This window comes from Seriola dumerili, unplaced genomic scaffold (genome assembly GCF_002260705.1).
Source record: "Seriola dumerili isolate Sdu_G_001 unplaced genomic scaffold, Sdu_1.0 BDQW01000200.1, whole genome shotgun sequence".
Taxonomy (NCBI): Eukaryota; Metazoa; Chordata; class Actinopteri; order Carangiformes; family Carangidae; genus Seriola; species Seriola dumerili.
Genome location: NW_019174455.1, coordinates 503,278 through 524,264, shown reverse-complemented (window position 1 = coordinate 524,264; position 20,987 = coordinate 503,278). Strand labels below are relative to the sequence as shown.

The 20,987-nt window shown below is 37.5% G+C and overlaps 1 protein-coding gene across 2 annotated transcripts; it reads left to right on the top strand.

The window, feature by feature from the left end:
* Positions 1-344: 344 nt before the first annotated feature.
* Positions 345-19,448, top strand: marco (macrophage receptor with collagenous structure). 2 transcript variants are annotated; one of them, XM_022753920.1, is made up of 14 exons: positions 345-485; positions 3,100-3,198; positions 3,383-3,549; positions 7,768-7,885; positions 8,032-8,094; positions 12,119-12,181; positions 12,418-12,453; positions 14,972-15,040; positions 15,378-15,422; positions 15,550-15,630; positions 17,201-17,236; positions 17,480-17,539; positions 17,777-17,941; positions 19,055-19,448. In XM_022753920.1, exons 1-14 carry the CDS (start codon positions 377-379, stop codon positions 19,186-19,188), a joined length of 1,245 nt encoding a protein of 414 aa, XP_022609641.1. In that variant the 5' UTR covers positions 345-376; the 3' UTR covers positions 19,189-19,448. The 2 variants fall into 2 exon arrangements, with proteins under 2 accessions (XP_022609641.1, XP_022609642.1); XM_022753921.1 differs by lacking the exon at positions 3,100-3,198.
* The last annotated feature ends 1,539 nt before the right edge of the window (positions 19,449-20,987 follow it).

Sequence of the window (20,987 nt, the reverse complement as noted above, 5' to 3'; positions counted from 1 at the left end):
ATTCTAACGACACAGTGAAAATCTTAATTTTCATATTGAAAAATTTAAACCACAAAACATTTGTCTGTGTCCTACACCTGCACTGCACTGGTGCTGCTTTGGGAAACGCATGTTGAAATTTAAACTTCTACCATCACTCTTTTTCTTCCTTTCTTCATTCTACTAACAGACTGTAGCTACTGCTTGGGTGTTTTGCTTCAGAATTTTGTCCACGTTAGCAACAAATCAGTTACAGTTCCTTCCTCTACTGCATCCCATGTCAGTTGTTTTGCATGGACGATCTGTTGCAATCTGGGGGATCTGTCATTTCCTGTGTGCTGGGTGTTATAAGGGCTCCTGAAATGGGAAGCGGAGGTAACTCTGCACTCTAGACAGCATGGAGACATCAGTGGACAAGACGACAGATCGAGTCTCTTACACCCACAGTAACCCACTGTTTGACCTGTCACTCAGCAGAAGTGATCTCCACAGCTTCCAGCCGGAGGGTGAGTACTGAGACAGGAAGAAATCAAGTTTCTACTCAGACCTGAGAGGGAAAATATGACACATCACAGAGATTTACTTTTTACTTTAGAGAAAATCAAGTTACCACAAGGTAACAATTAGACATTTAATTTACCAATTAATTATAGTAATAATAATAATAATTGTATTATTATCCTGTCAATAAATCATTTAAGATTCAAATGGATTTGACAAATTAATTCTGAGAAGGCTTCTAGATTTTATTGTCTTCATATCCAATTACCACATCATTCATTTCCTCTTTAACATTCACACTTTCTATTCTGTTTCCATCTTTTTGCTCTTGTTGATTCCACCTAAAATTCAATTTGAGTCCAGCCCACAGAACAACAGCTGGAGCTCTGATTGGGCAGTTGCTTAATGTTGGCAGGACTCTGGCTAATCAGAGTTTCTCTTTTTGCTGTTTGGCATTTTGACAGTGTTGAACAGCAAATTTTTTTTACAAATAATCTTCTGTCAAAGTATGAACTCTCCAATTTTTTCAGTGTCATTTCATTGACTATTGAACACATGACCATGTATGTCGATGTGTGAACTTGAGGATGTAGTTGAAAACTGTTGTTGAACTGCTGTAAACAACTTTATCTGTTCTTCCTTCTCTCTGTGCTCACATATACATTATTTTAATATACACTGCATTCATGTTTTTCTGTTTCTGTTGTTGTGACAATTGAACAAGTTTGAAACAATGAATGAAATGTGGTGTATTAAGACGACATGTTAACCAGCTGCTGCTCTGCTGCTGCTTACATCCTGATTTTTTAAAGACAGAGACTGAGCTGTGATTTCAGCTGGATTTACTGTAACATGATCCCTCACAGAGAAAGTTTGACTTTTTTAAAAACAGGTGGAACTAAAAAGATTAAAACTGCATTAACTGACTTTTGGGCACTTGTGTACAAAGGAAGCAATAAACCCACACTGACACCAAATTGATGTTATGACTCATATGTCAGCTAACATATCCAGCTGACACAGCTAAATTAATGTTCACTGGGAGCTGTGTTCACATTTTAGCTCTGGCTTTGAAAATCTGGTTCTTTGGCTGCTAAATGTTACCAGGTAATCTTTGTTTGCTGTTTGGAGCTGGGCAGGTAGGCAGGTACAGTGAGCTTATTATATAGAACAAAGCTGTGAAGGATATAATTCTTAGTCACACTTGTGCTGCTGTTGACACAAATCTGTCTCTAATGTCAGGAATTGACAATGAGAAGACAGCACCACAGTTATTTTGAATGTTGAATAACGCAAAACAAAGAGCCACTCAATCGAGCTCATGTGGAGAAGAACACGGTGGGACTACAACTGGGCACATGTAATTCAGGAAGTGCTTTCACACCATGATTTGCTGTAGATGATAGAAGAGGTTGTAGGAGGAAGGTCATGTATGTTGTTTCTCAGGTCAGTTATTAAAGGCAGCAAAGTCTGGTCAGACGTGCAAGTCTCAAATAGTTATGTCTCTACTGCTTCTCAAAAAGCTGCCACTATTTAACAAGAGAGTGGATGTAATGATAGCCATGGCAAGCAGGTGGCAGCAATGATCCATCTCTCCTGTTAGGAGAGGGTCTTGCTGGAAGTATCACAAATCAAAGTGACTACAGCTCCATTTTAAAGAAACAGAAACCAGTCAGAGCACGGAAAACAAGATTCTGCATAGGTGAGATAATAGAAACTCATCACACAATACAGAGAACTACAGTACATGTACACTGTACAAATGCACTACAACAAACAAAAGTACAACAAATAAAGAAATAAGTAGGGACAGGTGCAAAATAACAACAACAACAACAACAACAACAACAATAAAAGAGCAACAACCCAAATGTGGTAATAAATAATTTAGCTGTGAGTGTGGAATGCCCACCTACCTAATTCACATTTACACCTGACACATCACTACAGCTTTAACATGTTTACTGCTGATTGCAGCCATGTCAACTGAAAAATACTGTATATGAATGAATCAATAGGTCTATAGATGAAGAACCCTAACAACATTCATAAGATGCCTTTTCACCAGTTAGATTAATTAGAACAACTCCAGTTATCAGGTTACATTCAGAGCTTACTATACTCTATAACACCAGGCAGTGCTGTAACTTTAACCCACCCATCATTCATTAGTATGAACTTAATTAATCTATTAGACAGGGTACTTGCAACTGCTTACAGCTTAGACTTCTGTAATTAATATTTGAAGATGAAACTCATTCCAAGATAAAATGAAAAATATAAATCTTCACTGACCACACCGATGTCAGCTGTCACCTGTGAATCCTTCAGAGGGGACAGAACTTCATTCAGTTATAGTCAGTTTGGTCTGGTGTCATTTTGTTGACTTTTCAGGCAACAAAAAAATCCCTCTCTATGTCCCCCCAGCTTCAACTCTGATTGACAGCTGACATCTCCACTGGTTGTCGAAATCTTTCATTCTCAGACTTTTGCAAATTCATAAACCCATTTGTATCAGCTGAGCTACTCTCTGTCTCCTGGAATCACTTTACTAGGATGTAGGTTTGCTGCAGGACATTGATCTGGTGTTTTAAACACCTTTTCCTGTTTGTATTTCAGATATGAAGCCAGCGAGGCCCAGAAGACAGTGGTGCTTTAATTTGGCTGTTGTTTACCTCATATTTCAGACTGTCCTCAATATCTTTCTCCTTTACAAAGGTACAACTGCTTGTATAACATTTATTATGACATTTATTTTTTAAAAGTGATACTGTATATTGAAGAGAATGAAGAATATTTTTATACCAGATTGTAGTGGACTTCTTTCACATCATATTGATGTAGTTATACTGTAAATGTGAATTTAAATGCAGTCACTGAGGAAACATGCCTGTTGTCCCAGTCTTCAGGTTGGATGCTTCACTGTCTAACCCCAGTACGGAGAGGCTGACATCCAATCACATTTCTCTGGGTGGAGAACATGGTGAAGACAACCTCCAAACTCTGATCCACAACAACAGTAGAGAAACCAGGACCCTGAGAGGATACCTGTCGGCCCTGCAGAGTCAGGTCTTTCTGCTCTTTGACGCTAACATTTTACTGAACAAACAGGAAACAGCTTCAGTTTCATTTTGGTTTCATTCAGTTCACATTCAGCGTCTTTTTAGTCTTTAATTATATGCATAGGCTATATATGTACGGCTAGCACAGCTTTAGACACTGTTACTGTTAAACTTTGGACAAAGCCAGGCTAGCTTTTTCACCCTGCATCCAGTCTTTATGCAAAGCTTGGCTATCTGTGTCTAGAAACCTAAAACTCAATCTTCTCATCTCACTCATCAAGAAAGCAAATGTACATATTTTATATTACTTTATTTGGATGGAGATTAAAATGCTTTTCAACCCTTTTCTTTTGTCTCAGAAAACACAAGGGTTGTTTCAGCAACTGCAGGCTTTCTTTAGACTAACAGATAGATGCTGGAGAAGTTCCACAGAAGTTCTCTGTTATTGTCACTGCTTTCTCTCCAAGATCAGAAACCACTTCCAGTTTTAGTCTGATAAGTTGTTAAAGTTCAGGTCAAGTTGTTATTTTCAAATTTGACCACATGACAGTGTGAAATGCAGAAGATGACAGACAGTGAGAGTCAACTAATGATATCGTTTGTTAATAGAGATCAGGATCATGTGCAAAGAGACTGTTTTGATAGACAGTGGCCAGAAGTGACAGTTACTGGACGATGTTAAATATTTTTTGTAACACTAACACAAGCAGGCAAGAGTCATGAAGTCAATAAATAAAGTTACACAGCAATATATAATACAGTACATACGATAATATTATCCACAATACCTGGTCATGCCAGATCAAGTAAGGCTTAGGTAGCAAAACTGTAGATCAGGCATGTGTTGTATTATATGAATTCAATGAGGGACAATTTTTTTTTATAAATTCATAAATAAATGCAGAAATAAATAATCAAATACGTAAATAAATGCACAAGAAATACATTTTAATGTATTTATTACATTTATTTATTTATGTCTGTATTTCTACTTTGATTAATTTTTACATTTATTCATTTTTTTATCTCTATATTTATTCATGTATTTTCTTTATTTATATATTTCTACACGTATTTATGTATTATTTCCACATTCATTTATTTACATATTTCTACATTTCTACATACATTTAGTTTGGATCTCTGTGTCCACATGTTAATTATGATGTCATTGACAGTGTAGACCAAATGACACGGAGCGTTACCATATTAAATGAACGTATTTGTCTAGGTTTGAGAATTACTGGAAACATTTGGGAAAACTCAAAAATATATATAACATATAGTCATATTTAGACATTTTAATGTGGAAAAGTTACATATCATAACTTTAATTCAGTTTTATTTGTACAACGCCAGATCTTAATATATATTATCTAAAGACACTATAGAGAGTAACCTCACAATATGATAGAGAGACATCCGACAGTGGAAAGGAGAAACTTCCTTTAACAGGAAGAAACCTTCAGCAGAACCGGAATCATGGTGGACGGTCGAGTTGAGAGAAGAAATACACATGAATAATATAATGAATAAATGAATGAATGAATAAAAAGATAGTTAAGTAAATAAATAAATGTAAAAATACAGAAATAATACATAAATAAATGCACAACTAAATAAATGTATAAATACAGAAATAATACATAAATAAATGCACAACTAAATAAATGTATAAATACAGAAAAATTCATTTATTTATGTATTTAATTATTTTTTATTTATACTCATGTCATTTTCAGTTCATTGGAATTCATCTTTTTATTTGTAAGAGAAAAAAGTTACACTGTAAAAAAAAACTTTAAAAAAAGCGGTAATATTGGAAAATAACAGAAAATTACTATCTCATAAAAATACAGTAATTTTCCATAATTAAAATACAGTTTATAGCTTTAATTTTACATAAGATTTTCCATATTTTTTTGGCTTTTTATTGTTTAATAAAGAATATCTACATGTGTAAAACAATGAAATTACGTATGATACAAATGATACCTATAAATGATACAAAGTAATAACTAATAACTAAGTGCTGTTATTAGTTGGTTTTTATGACATTTTACTTAAAAAAATCTTGTATATTAAATCATATACACATGTAATAAAATGATATATCACACATAAAAACATTTGATTTATCTTTCAGAAAAAAAAACATGAGTACTCAGTATGATACTTGCAGATCGTCTTGATGGTTAAGATTAATGAAGTTGAACTGGCAGTTTGGGTTATACAATGTGCTTGAATAGAATCACCAGGTATACCCTGGCTTACTACTACAGTCCATAGGCAGATAGAAGTCCAAGGTTTTGAAAAGTCCATTGGCATAAAAATATGCTTAATTAGTCTAGATGTTTCCAAGGTGTTACCTCCTCCTTCCCATCCTGTAGCTGTTGACATAAGGGAGCAGCAAATGTTACCGTATATGGACATTAAGGGTTTCGCCAGGTTGGATGGACTGAGTTGCAGCAATGGACCTAACACCAGCAACAGGGAGAGAGCAGAGATAACAGTTACTATATGATCAAAAGTTGTTTCACTGATACTAAAGTTGTGGTGAGAAATATTTAAAAAAATTTATATCACAATATTTTTAGAATTTTTGACCATTATTGACCAGTATTTCACAGCACCAAAATACTTCAAATAAAAACCAGTAGTGTCGGCTTAGGGCTGGGCTGGGCTATAATATATAGATATTATAGTGTTGTCTTTTGTCTCTGGCTGCATTACAGTAAAGTGATTTCATTTTCTGAACTTACCAAACTGTTCTATTATTTTCCTTTACACACTTAGTCATTATATAGACATTACTGATGATTATTTATCAAAAATCTCATTGTGTAAATATTTTATGAAAGCACCAATGGTCATCCCCACAATATAACCTAACAAGTAGTCAGATGAACAGGTATAAAAAAAATCTGGGTCTTGAATAAACTCCCAGTGCCTATATAATTTGCATGCCAACAAAGCATAATGTACGAAAGTTTAGAGAATTGAATTACTATGTTCATCATTATATCATTCCATCCATCCATCCCTTATTAATCAAAATGTTTTTTTTCATTTTTATGGCTTAACCCGCGTGATCCCTGGATTACCTGAGGTTAATACGGATCTGCGCATCTAACTAGTGTTAATGTTAAGCCCCTTTCTACACAGCCTGTTCAAGGTGGGAATACTGTGATTCGCCATTCTGTGTACAACACTTAAGTCAACATTTACTGGAAGTGTGCATGATAGAAACCCTGTTTGTGTTGAATTACTCAACAGAAATGTGACAACTGAATAAAGAAATAGATCCACATGAAGACTCATGGAGAAGAACTACTAACAGCAGAACAACGCAGAGGGGAACTTGGTAGCTTTTAAATGGGCCAAGCTCAATGTCCTTACATGTGAAAAAAGAAAAAAGTTTTAAAAATGTATTTATTTATCCACAATGTAATAATTTACTCTTTCTAGAGACGTATAGCTTACCTAGAAAAGTAATGATGTCAAGAAGGATTCAGTTGAGGACCACTCAACTTTGAGACTTCAGAACCACTGGACATATTTGGCTCAGCCTGCTGGACAGCACAACATATGCCTTTACTGACTGAACAGATTTACCACAAATGGAACAGGATTACATCTTTTAACACTGGTCAAACAGCCATAACATTATAGTCATCAACAAACGAACAGTATAACTTAAGTAATGTAACTATGACACTTTGGCCTGAAATACAGTATGTCCTGGCATGCAAAATCAGGTGCCGCTTTTTTCTCAAAACACTCAAGAGCCACTACACAGGTGATGTCACTTCAAAGAGGAGAAAAACTGGCCGATAACGTTACAGTCTATGAACCATCAACAATGTTTACCAATTCTGGAGGTTAAATGTTAATATTTGAATTAGGCGCCTTTCTGTCCAGGGTCTGTACTCAAATTTGAAATGCACATATTCATTACAACCCGTTTTCCAAACATTGACTTTACCTTAAAATGATAATGGGGAAAAAAATCAGAAACATTTCAATGATAAAAACTGTATTTTGACAGTTTACCACTGCTTATACATGTTATACATTGACAAAAACACATTTATTCAGCATTTTTGTTGTAAAAACGTCCCTAATTACACAAGATATTTGTAAATTAACAAATCAAATCTCAGTAAAAACAGAACAAATACTTCTTGACGTCACAGTCACGTGTCTGTTGTTGCCTTGACAACAGGTCAACGGTCTGTGTGGAGAGGACGGCCAGCTGGACAGGCTGAGGGCCGACTTGAGTCTGCTCAACACCAGCAACCACAACCTGCAGGGCAAACTGACAACCATCAGCCTCACACCAGGTACGATGCTGTGTGTGTGTGTATGTTTGTATGTGTGTGTGCGTGTGTGTGTTTGTATGTGTGTGTGTGTGTGTGTGTGTGTGTGTGTGTGTGTGTGTGTGTGTGTATGCATGTTTGACCTCAGTAATTCTTCTGTGTTTCCTCAGGACCCCAAGGTCGTCCAGGCACAGATGGACATATGGGGCTACCAGGAGAGAGGGGCAGCAAAGGTCAGTCAATCTGAAGGAATTACAAAATAACATGTTTACTAAACAATTCTGGGTGTAGTTATCAATGCGTAACTCGGACAACACAGATGAATTAAAGCAATAACCTGAATAAGTAGAGGAACAGATGCAAGCAACATTTATCTCCAAAGTGATCTCAGCAACAGCATCAACAGCAGACTAAAAGTTTCAGTATAAAAACTTACCTGATCCTGTGAAGGTGCGTCTGTGCAGGCATTAACTTTCAGCTGTTTCTCTGGCGATGATCCCAACGTTGATGACCTGTCATGTCTTGTCAGACTGATGGATGGGCTGCAGTCATTATTTCACATACCCTCGCAACTTAGTCGATGCACTGACATTTCCTGTATGAAATCTCTATCAAGGCTGGAATTTTACTGAAGCCTATAAATTACTCTCACGCAGAGGCAAATGTTTTCCATCAGGTCAATCATCCCCCCACCCGCTACTCCCCAAAAAAAAATGTGATGATGACCAGCAACCTCTGCCTGTGTTTGTTGGCGTGTTGTTGTTGACAGGTTGTGTTTTGGTTTGATACACATTTTCTGCCTACAAACACTGAGGACACTTGAGTGTATGTTTGAGTGTGTGTGTGTGTGTTTGTGTGTGTTTGTGTGTGTGTGTTTGTATGTGTGTGTGTCAGTCATAGTAGTAATGAGACATTTTAATATAATAATAAAACTGATCAAAATGTGCAAATTACTATCTTGTTCCTGATAGGAGAAAGTTACAACTTATCCATGTTATAATCACGCCCGTTCTCCTTTATTTTTAATGGGCTGATTCCAATATTTTATATTCAGCCTATTAAGATGTGTCCAGCTAACAGAAAAAACAAAAGCAGGTGAATAAAGATTCAATACACCCTTCTAGTGTATAAACTGGTTTGACTTTCACTAAGGGACAAAACCAATTGATTGGTCAGCGCTGGCTAAATATGAGAAGCTGATACCTGAATGTTTTCTACACTGCTCTTTGTTAATGATAATTAGCGTAGGAGCTTAGCAAACCCATTCATTTTGCCTACCTCTCAATCTGAACTCAGATTCGATTACACTCACATGCAGCAGAGGGCTGCACTCTCTTTAATTACATAGTTAAATTTGTACATATATTAAAAATATCTATATGATTCATTTTTATATGGTATAAGATGTTGCAAATATATATGTTAATGATATTTATTTAATTCATATATGCAAGTTTATTAAAACAACATACATTTAAAAATTCTATATGTTTACCCTATATATGTTTTTCTGGTACCACTTTACAATGAGACTACCCTTATAAAGGATTTATAAATGGTTCATAATTGGGTTATTAATTCGGTTGTTAACACACAACAAATCGCAAATAAACAATTATAAAGAAGTTATAACACAGTTTTCATACATTGAGGCAAACTCACTATTTGGCAAGATCGAGTTAATGCTTACTACTCATTAATCTTACTAATGAGTAACTACCATTTGTAACTGATGAAAGAAGCCTTATACCTACTTATTAATAAATGATGATGTGTTTTACACTTTACAATAAGACTCCCTTTTATCAATTATAAATGTTTTTAACTACCTGCAATGCTAAAATACTAAAGACGATACCAACCAGTAAAAAGCATCTCCATTTTAATATCCACTGCACAGAACAATCTGATAGCATGAATTATAATATATATAAATTATAATTTATACAAATATGTGAAGAAGCAGCAGGTACAAACACTGGATGATGGAGAAAACAAAGAAAGCTCAACAACGAGATATAATAAGATATAAGGCTTAACAGTAAAGATACATGAGGGCTAACTATTTGGCAAGCAACAGGTCAATGTTGTTTTTAATCTAATATGTTATAGCAGCTTATAAGTGATTTATAAAGTGTTAACAAGCTAATTAATAAACTACTTATAACTCATTTGTAAATCCTTCATAAGGGTAGTCTGACTCTAAAGTGGTGCCATTTTTCTTATTCATTTTAAACATGTCTTCACATTCTGGGAAAGTGGTCTCAGAGTTTTGGACCCTACTGTATATAATATCAACATATACTGACAGGCTTTAGGATATTTATATAACGCATGTAGGCATACATATATAAACATACATATTTGTAGGGGCAAGAAATATATGTCAATATATAAAATTGTTCCAACTTCTAAGAGGTTTCATATGTAATTTTAACATATGTGCTTTTATTTTATATGTACAGTACATATATATCATATATAGAAATTCAATATGTGCACATATATTACGATTCACTTTTATTAAGGCTCGACAGGCAGATGCAAACAAGGCTGGCCGAAGTCAGCGTGTGGGCAGTGGTCGTAGCAAGCAGCAGAGAGACCAGATGAAAGGCAAAAGAGACAGGTGGTCAAAAACAGACAGGTTTTCATAAATCCAATCCAAATCAGGCAGAGAGGAAAAGACAAGAAAGACTGGAGAGCTGTAAAATGTGAGTGTAAAAATTACCATAGACTAATGGGGAATGGTGGGGACTAAGTGGAAATGGGCTGGTACATAAACTGGGAGCTGATCAGGGGATCTGGAACAGGTGGGTGAGGAAGAGTCAGGTGGTTTAAAGGGGAGAGCTGGGGTTACTGCATTACAGGAGGACGTGGCAGGGTCTGAAATAACAGAAGAGCTGGTGACATGGAAAAAGGAAGGCAGAGAATATAATGTAATGAATACATGCATGAACACTTTACACTGGCCATGGTTTACAGTGTAATGTTGTTGGATGAATCACGTACTGATTAAATAGTTACTGATTGATAGTGGCACAAAATGTAAGTAATAAAACAGACTATGGGAGCAATCAGTAAATACTGAGCATTATACAGGGCAAATAAATTATCTCATGATAATTTAATAAACACTGAAGTTTGTTTATTTGTTTAAAAAGTGGAGAACAATCAATACCTGATATTATTACTATTTATTGTCCTTATTCCAATGTTATTATTTTATTATTATTATGACTTTTAACTAAGCATGTTGCGTATAGTCTAATAGTCTACCTGTGTGTTGTATAGTTGTATATTGTTACTGTTGTATGTTACCTGCTCAAGGACTATGCATGTAAATTGGCATTCTTGCTACATCCTGCATGTCTACATCTTGTAGACAGTTTATTAACGTACACTGTCCCTATCAAATAAACAAACAAACAAAGAGATAAATAAATAAATAAAATTATAGCCCACATACGTTGTTCTTACCATGTATCTAAAAGAATTTACATTATAATTACTACCTTGTTAAACATTAAAGCATAACTATTTTTGATCCACCTACATCCGTATGTTTTATTATTAAATAAATGTATTATGCCCCACAAGTCAGAAAACATGATAAATGCCCTTTAAATGAAGATGAGTTAAAGCAGTGCTGTTGTAATGAGGTGTGGTTCTGGAGACACATCCTGTAGCAGGAACTACCACAGAGGTATTGAATTCTTTGGCAGGTGTCTGTGTGTCTGTCTCTGGGTGTGTCTGTCTGTCTCTGTGCATCTGTGCGTCTTTCTGTGTCTTTGTGTCTGTCTGTCTATCTGTGTATCTGTCTGTCTGTCACTGTGTCTGTCTGTATGTCTGTCTGTGGACAGATGTGACCATGATATACAGTACAGTCTCCAAATGTTACAGGTGTAGTTGGGATCAAAATTAAGATGAGTTTGAAGATGGGTGTGGTCAGACCAATGACTGAGTCCTCATGGGTTGTAACATGACATGGTGATGACGTTGCAAGTGGTGTGATGATGGTCTCTAGTCGACCTTTGATCCACCCTCAGGATAAACCTGTCACTTCAGGCCTCAATGTAATGGGATGTAATGAGTTCTAAATCAGAATTTTACACTTTTGCTTAGTTTGTTCAGCTGGACTTTCAAGCTGATTAAGATTGAAATATATTAATTAGTCACATGTCTCCTATATGTGATCCAAGCAACTTCCAAAATCTAAGTGAGGCTGACTTTACATAGGACTACCTGAATTCTTTCCAGGTGACAGTGGTGTTCGAGGACCAAAAGGTGACATGGGACTCAGTGGACAACGTGGAGAACCAGGTTCGTGGGTTTCATTAGCATTATTTGTGTCATGTACTTGTTGTTATATGATTTTTTAAAATACTGTTGCTTGGATGTTAAATGACAAAATGCGTTTGCAACATAAAAGAAATGCTGAAATGCTGTTGGGGACTTTTGCTAATCAGAGCTGACAAAGAGAATAAAAAACAAACTGTGACATCCAGAATAAGCTTGACTCTCTCTCTCTCAAACTCAAAACTCTTTCCCTATCTCAGGTCCCCCCGGACCCCCTGGACCTCCTGGACCCTATGGTAAGATCAACTTTTGTTAAATTGTCATGAGACCAGAAACCTGTGGCTGAAACCAGGTAGCTGATTATCAGCCATTCTAACAGCATGCTAAGAGCAGGCCACTCTCAGTATGATGGGAAACCACACTGATCTCAACAACTATTGGAGGGATGCCATGAAATCTTGAACTGAGGCTGAATAGTGAATCTCTGACTCCTTCTCTACATAATTCATAATTCAACATCTATTAGACACATTTGTAAAAGTCTTTCCTCCAGCACATCATTGGGTCAGAATTTCTGTTTAATCCAGTACTGACTGTCCCATCACAGCAGCTTGGTGTTTCGTACTATTCAGCAAATGTTAGCATGCTAACACCTAACTAATACCTGACATGATACCTGCAAAACATATGTGCTATTGTGAGCATGCTGGCATTCTGTTGTGAGCATTAAGTTCAAATCACTACTGTGTGCTAGCATGGCTATAGACTTTTACAGTGTATGTATGTCAGGCAGGGACTCAAGGCAGGACTCAGACAGAGAGAATAAGTAAACAATGGGCTTTATTGAAATCACCGGAGACCTCAGACAGAGTGAAAAACAAATGGCTATGAAAAAGACTAGTCACTAAATTCTGAAACCTGAGAAAACAAAAACACTCCAGGAGGAGGAAAAAGCTTCTAATCAAAAGAAACAAAAAAGGTAAACTCAAAACGCTCCGTAAGGAGGAAAAACCTGACTAAATAAAAAATAAACCAAAATAATCTACTCACGCCACCAAGCGGAGGATCTAGGATAATAAATAATAACTTACACGAAATAAAAATCACTCATAACGAGGAAAAACAAAGGGCTATGAATATTAGCTAAGGCAAGAAATTACAAACAAAAAAATCACTCTTCACGCAGAACAAACGGCTTACTTCGAAGGACACTATGGCTGTGGGCATGGACAAAGGCTTGGGTGCAGGTCAAGGACGATGACACTCTGGCACAAGACAAGGGGAACACAGACTATTTAAACACATGGAGGGAAATAGGGCACAGGTGGAAACACTTAGGGCAATCAGACTGAGACACATGAGGAAGAGCAAGTGACTTTTCAAAATAAAACAGGAAATGACAGGACAAAACAAACCCAGACAAGACAACCTCACCACGGTGTGACAATGTAACGTGAGCAGCACGTTAGCACACTAGCTCTGGTGCTAATACTGTAGATATGTGTTTAAAATGCAGGAATATAGACCTGGAGTTTAAAAGAGAGAGAGTAAAGAGTGTAAAAAGCCAGCTGTAACATAGCCTGTCTACATAGCTGGATTGATTAAAGTAGCAGTGTATCTGTTTGTCAGATGTGTATGACATGGATGAGAAAAATGTTTCCTGTGCAGACTTGGCATTATGCTAATTTGTACACAGCATCCGGCTGTGGCATCCTCCAGCTCTGCCGCCGTTTTAATGTCCGCTGGAAAAGTGGAAAAGAAGCTTACACATATTCTTCAGCAGCTGTATTATAATATAGTTTAGACATATTTTTCTGACATGTGTTGTATTGTATGTATGAGAATATATGCAGGAACTTTTACAGCAACCTTTTGTTGCTTTTGATTTTCCTCTGTTGTCACTCTTTTTAAATATTGCCAATCCGTTTAGCTGCCGTCATTAATCTGTGTTTTTGTTCCTTTTATCTGACAATGTTGTCATCATAAAACAGTGATTTTATCTGCAGCAGTGTGGAGATGACTGCTGATCAACACAGTATCTATGAGTACATTTCCTACTTATTGTGATTTCTGACAACAGAAACAGAAAAATATGTCTGTGGGTTCAGCTATGGGACTGAAAGGAGGTGTAACAACCATCATCTTTCTCCTTCTATCGCATTTTCCTGATCCCTTCCCTCACTAGTTTTGCTGTGTTTTGCTTTAAATGCATCATTACAAATTAATTTTAAATTAATTGCCAATAAATACTAGCATTTCTTTACATTCACAAGTGAATCTCACACTTCAGTGTCACGTGCTGCTCCAACAAAAACATGAAAACACTGATCCGCTCCATGGAGCCACAACCTGATGTAGCCAGTTGCTGTATACATTGACCATTGTTTTCAATTAGTATATACTGAAGGATAAGATAAGATGAAGTATTATTATTAGGAGTGTAATGCTAGAGAGCAGCGTGCAACTCAGACTGTGTGTGTAGTTCATGACTCACATGTAACAAAAGCTCAACCTTCCTTTTTTTCATATCATGTGCAGGTTCACTGACTGAACATAAAATGACTGAACTCAGATCCTGGATGGAAAAATGTATCAGCAGATTTTAGTTATGAAAGAGTTCAGTTCCTCTTCCTCATTTAATGCTTGGTCATCATCAGTAATATGACTGACACGCTGCTGTTTACTGTGAAGAATGATGCTGTTTCCACAGCTTGCATTTATAAAATACAAATGTGCAGCATAAACACTGATTTTGTGTGTGTGTGTGTGTGTGTGTGTGTGTGCGCGTGTGTGCGTGCATGTGTGTGACTGCAGGTCCGCCTGGAATCCCAGGAAATCAAGGACCAAATGCAAAGGGAGAGAAAGGAGACCCTGGGGCCCCAGGTAATGTCTGGATTCTGGCTGTCATGATATCAGGTTTTCAGTACACAATTATCGTGGCCTAAAGAATTCATGAAAACCATATTAGTTTGATCATGGGTTGAACAGTTCTTAGCACCACTGTGGAGGTTTTATCCACCCAGACCTCAGAATAGAGAGACAAGAACATCCTGAAAAACAGTTTTCATTTCTCACATATTTCCTTTCCAGTGAACAGACGACTCTTCTAATCTAAATTTCTTCTGTGTAAAGAGGTAGCCCTTGCAATCAGCTGTGTCAGAAAACCACTCAGGCCTTAATGTTTTATTTCTGACTGTTGTCCCCTTTTCTTTGATTGCAGGCCCTCGAGGAGACAAAGGTGACACAGGGAACTCTGGCCATGCAGGTACCTGAAAGTGTGATATGCCGTGTATCGGGAGTGCATACCCGTGTGTGTTGATCTGTAGCTGTAGCACAAGCTCAGGCTTGTGTATGAGATACCTCACATCTTTTTGTTGATTTGTTGTGAACAGGATTTCCTGGAATTTCTGGAGTTCCTGGAATCAAAGGAGACAAAGGAGACCAGGGAGATGTTGGTGCAGCGGGACCTCCAGGTCAGCTGTGTAACATCTGTTTGGCTGGATTGATGCGTGTATCCCAATATAATGGACCAGTGTTTCCTCTTTATTCAGTATCATACAGTATATCAACTCATGTCATAATAAATTACATGAATAATGTTAGAACTCAGCCTTGATTTGTTTTATATGCACATTTTTTAAATGTCCAGTGATGATTTATTTTATAGTCAGTATCCACCAGAAGGTGATAATTCCGCATAATCCTACATAATACATGAGTGAAACAAAATATTAGGTCATGTAGCTTTAATTCTCAGTCTCACAGTGTGTTTTCAAGATTCAAGAGGCAAAAGAAAAAGAAAATGTAATACTGAAGCAGACCAGGTCCTGTCTGGGACCTGTACCCCCAGCCTGAGAAACTAACAAATCAGCGTGGCAAAGCTAGCACTTCCTCCAGCAAATTAATTTACAAACATGTTTACATTATTGCACTTTAATTAATGTTTTTTTTAATGATCCAATCGGCCAAATCAGCTAAAATACTAACTGTCAGCTTTAATTGTGAAGCAGATTGAACCAGGAAAATGTTCCAGGCTGTCACATGGAAAATTAATCAGTTTATTCAGAGGAAGATGAGAACAAAATCAGCAGGTTAATACAAACACAGCTGAGTTTGAATGTGCATCAATGTTTCAGGCTGGTTTTCATTGTGCAACATCAGGTATGATGCTTGGCAGCTGTGTCTTAGTTTGAAGCATGGTACAGTAACAGTTTAGTCACTGGTTCATATGTACAGTAGTTGAATCCAGATGCTGATCTAACAGCTGATACAGAGACTGGTTGAGCTGTAAGTCCTGGACTGAGCCCTGAATGTAGCCTAAAAGGTGCTTCAGAGTGACACTTGGTGGTGACACTTCTAGCAGAGCAAAAACCTTAAGTCAACATGTTTTTTATCCTATTCACACAGCTCACACGACACCTCTTATAGATGAAAACAAAAAAAAAGGTTTATTGATTCAATGTCCCTCGTTTACAATAGAGTTGAACATAAAACAATTATACTGAAAAATGCCACTCTAAAAGTCCACAGGTTAATTCATGACTCGATATAGTTCACAACACAGTCAAAAAAACTGTGCGGCTCCACTCTGCCACCCTATTTTTTACAGAGGCTTCTAATTGCCTCAACTGTGATATGGAGGCTCTGTACTGCTGCAAAGTGTTATTAAGTGTCGGCAAGTTATAGGCTACGAACACACAGTGTATTTATAGCAGTAACAGGTAGACAAATATAATTGCAACACCAAAAGTAGAAACACAAGCAAACATCAAAATGTAAATAATACAAATAATATTCGACTGCAAATTAAATTTGAATCTTACAAATACAGTCTTCTTCACCTCAATTAAAAACCACCATTCACTCACATTAACTGCAGCCAATTTCTCTGACACAAGATTCTGGTCCAGTGAAAGTTAAATCAAACTGTAGATTGAATCAACTCCTATTTATTTACTGGACAGACGAGGTTTATTAGCCAATGCCAGTGAGGTCCAGTGATTGTTTGTTTCATGAGATTTCATTCTATTGTCTTGTCATCAGGTGAGAAAGGAGATACTGGTTCCAGTGGAAGTGATGGTGAGTGTGTATTAAAGAACTTGATTTAGAATCAGTTTTCTTCTAAAAAAGTATTTGAAGTTACAGAGAAACCAGAGTCCTGATGGCAGGTGTGTATTCAACAACAATATAACAAATACAGAATCTCTACTGTTGTTTAGAATTAACTCACTTTTTACCTTCTCTATTCATTTGTTTTGTACCTAGTCTAAAGTTCAAACAACAGTGATGTCATCAGTATGACACCCGCGGTTTCCTCCACAGGTTCACACGGAGCACCAGGTCCCAAAGGACAAAAGGGAGAAGAAGGAAACCCGACAGCAAGTAAGTTTGCAGAGTAAAGACCTGGAGCAGCAGAGACAACAAGAGAGATTTTCAAAAGCTACAACTAACTAAAGCTAAATGCTACTGTTAGCAGCTTGATGGCCTAACCAGAAATGATGTTAAAATGTCTAAAAGTAGGCAAACCAATATGTTCAAACGGAAGATGCTTCAACCACTTCTGCTGACTATGATTGTGTCTCTTCCATCATTAACATCTGGATCTCTGTGTTGTCACAGTGCATGTGCGTCTTGTGCCGGGGCCTTCCCGAGGGCGAGTGGAGGTCATGTACAACGGGTTCTGGGGCACTGTGTGTGACGACAGCTTTGACACTATGGATGCCAAGGTGATCTGTGGGATGCTGGGCTACCATTCCGCCTCCTCCACCTTCACTGCCTCCCCAGGTAAGAAGTGCACTGCCCCATTCGGTAATGTTCTCTGCACCATATGAACCTCAACAAAACTGTCAACTGCCAACAACTCTTACATTTAGTCCTCTCCAGCATCACCTCACTATAACTCTGGTCCTTACAATACTACACCTCACTGGCTATTTTGTTGGTGTTGAATGAAACTACCAACAGTGCAAGGAAGCTGAGGAAGCTGCTGAGTTTTTAATGGCACAAAATTTATAATTCAATCCTTTTTGTTCATTACAACTTGGATCTTAGTCTTGTGGGTTTTACCATTTCCAGAGTGATAGCTGATTTCTGTGGACTCAGTGACAGTGAAGTGTGACAGGGCCAGAACATGAAACATGAAACAGTGAGTCACCTGAAATGTTACTAATAATCTCTTATTGCACCAGAAAACTGTGCACACAGCTTTGGTAAGTATGATGGGTCAAAGCTGAAGGACACTGTCTATGAACTGATATTATTACATTTGACTGTGGGTTTATGTTTTTTAAAGGGGTCATATCATGCTCATTTCCTGCTTTATATTTTTATTTCAGGATCACCTAAATTACGTACTTTAATGTTCCTAAACTAATGACTGTAACTTGTAACTTCACTTGCTGAACACAAACTCCAAAAGCATCAAATTATCTTCAATTAAACCAGAACAGTAATTTTTCCACACAACACAGACTGTGGATTTTGTCTCCATCACTTACAATGAAATTACAGAAATAATCACAGTGAACAGTAACTCACTATAGCTTCAAATACAAGCTGAGGACAGGAGGAAGGAGTTAGCCTGGCTCTGTCCAGAGGTCAGACCTACTAACAGGCCAAAACACATGATGCCATCAGCTGCTGACACACAGGAAGGTCTGTGGGCCTACTTGGACCTCAATAATCTTCAAACATGCTTGAAGAAGCCCAGTCAGGAGGACATCCTCACTGTCTCTGCAGCAGTGTCTGCTTCCTCTGTTTCAGTCTTTGTCTCTTTGTTACATAAGACAGAGAACAATAGGACAATGATGACCATGTGACCTTGACAGTACTATCTACAATAAATAAGACACAGTTCAGTGTTATTATATCTATAGCTGTTCATTGACCCTTCTGCAGGCTCTGGTGAGATCTGGCTGGATGACCTTCGATGCACAGGATCAGAGTCTGACATCTTCAACTGCCCAAACTCTGGAATTGGTCAACACAACTGCAAACACACCGAGGATGCCGGGGTGCAGTGTGTGAGCTGAAGACAAACAAGACAAATGGCGTCTCAGCTGCTTTTCTCAGTCAGCTTTGATAAACATGCAGTGGAGACACATCACGTGCACACCGTTCACTGGGGATGCAGTCAGAGAACAATGCTGCTGCTAATGATGTTCACAGCTGGATCTCTTAAAACTGCATAGAAAATTGCATTCGCTAAGTTTCACTTTATTATTAAACACATTAGCTTAAATGACAGCATCTGTAAACTAAAGATCATGTTAATAAACTTTCCTGGAAATAGTCTCTCTGTACTGTTCTCTGTTGGTTACTCTTCCTCTTCAGCCCTGTCACTTCCTGTCACTGTACTCATCAGTCCGTCTTTGTTCCATCTATCACATGTCCGCACATGACTTTGCAGAGGTCAGCGATGAAGATGAGGTCATTCAAGAACCTGAGTCGTGCCTAGGAATGGTTCTGACACAGCTGGCACAGTGTTCCAACATGCCTCAGGGAACATAGTGAGTTCACATCCAGTGGCATCACAGTCATTAGGCTTAAATGTGTTTATGTCCTGTCACATTTGTATTTCTTTATTTAACATAGATTTAGCTAAATGTCTGGCTGAGACTAAAGTCTGTTGTTACTGTGATACAGTGATACTGTGTAAAAACAGTAATACTATTGTTCTTCAATGTCAGTCTGGACCTGATGACGGATGTATCTACATGAACACTGACACTAATTGAAATAGAATCTGGTTCTGTTTAATGTTGCACATGTATTAAATGTGCACTGATCAACATTTTTATATTAACAATGGATCAAATAACAGTGTTGCTTGTAGTTACAAACTCACAGAGAATCATCACCTGACCCTCAGTTAGTGTCTTTCAGCTAAATATTTTAGTTTCATGGCACAAAACTTTAATGTGTCAGTCCAGTCTCACTGCTCTCAACAGCCTCCCCTGATCCTGAACAACTCAACCAACCTCAGCCCACATATCAGACCTTGGTTGTAGACATGAAACAGTATAGAAATTTAGTATCACGATTATAGTGACCAAAATGGTCACATTTACAGTATCATCACGGTGTTTTTAAAATGTGCCAAAAATGTTCAAAAAGTTAAAAAAAACAACCTGTGAATGATTAAAATAACATGTACAACACATCTATGTCATCAGGAACTAGTAGCAGTACTGGGTTTGCCTGCTGCATCCCCACTCTACACCAGGAAATAGTTTTTTTTTTTTTTCTGTGCTGTAACATCTTTCAGAGACACTGTAGACACACCTGTCACCTGTCCAGCACAGTGCGGTTAAGAAAGAGGAGTCAATCCCTTTTTTTAGTGGGCTAACTCGCTTTTAAAAAGCCCACATATACCCGCTAACTTTGATGTAATCTCTGGAGCAGCACTGTCACTACCACACTGACACATAATAAACCCATGTTGCTTGCTGTGCATGTGTCTGGGAGACCGTTGCTGGTTGATGCTGTATAGAACCTAATGTGAGACAAATTAACCACAGCTATTAACCACGGTAACTGACCATGGTTATAGTGATAATTGAAATATCTCTCTCTCAAATTAAATCGAAGGCAACTGGACTTGTATTTGTCTGTGGAAGACGTTTCGCCTCTTGTCCAAGCGGCTTCATCAGTTCATCATGTATTGGTCTCTCTAGTCCGCACTAGTCTGACGAAGTGAGACTTAGCTGAGTCAGACTAGTGCGGACTAGAGAGACCAATACATGATGAACTGATGAAGCCGCTTGGACAAGAGGCGAAACGTCTTCCACAGACAAATACAAGTCCAGTTGCCTTCGATTTAATTTGAGAG

What these genes read in the sequence shown, in the direction of transcription:
- marco (XM_022753920.1), top strand. Translation starts at nt 377, where the DNA reads ATGGAGACATCAGTGGACAAGACGACAGATCGAGTCTCTTACACCCAC. An exon ending in AACCATCAGCCTCACACCAG is followed by an intron (nt 7,886 to 8,031) that starts GTACGATGCTGT and finishes GTGTTTCCTCAG; the next exon opens with GACCCCAAGGTCGTCCAGGC. An exon ending in AGGGAACTCTGGCCATGCAG is followed by an intron (nt 15,423 to 15,549) that starts GTACCTGAAAGT and finishes TGTTGTGAACAG; the next exon opens with GATTTCCTGGAATTTCTGGA.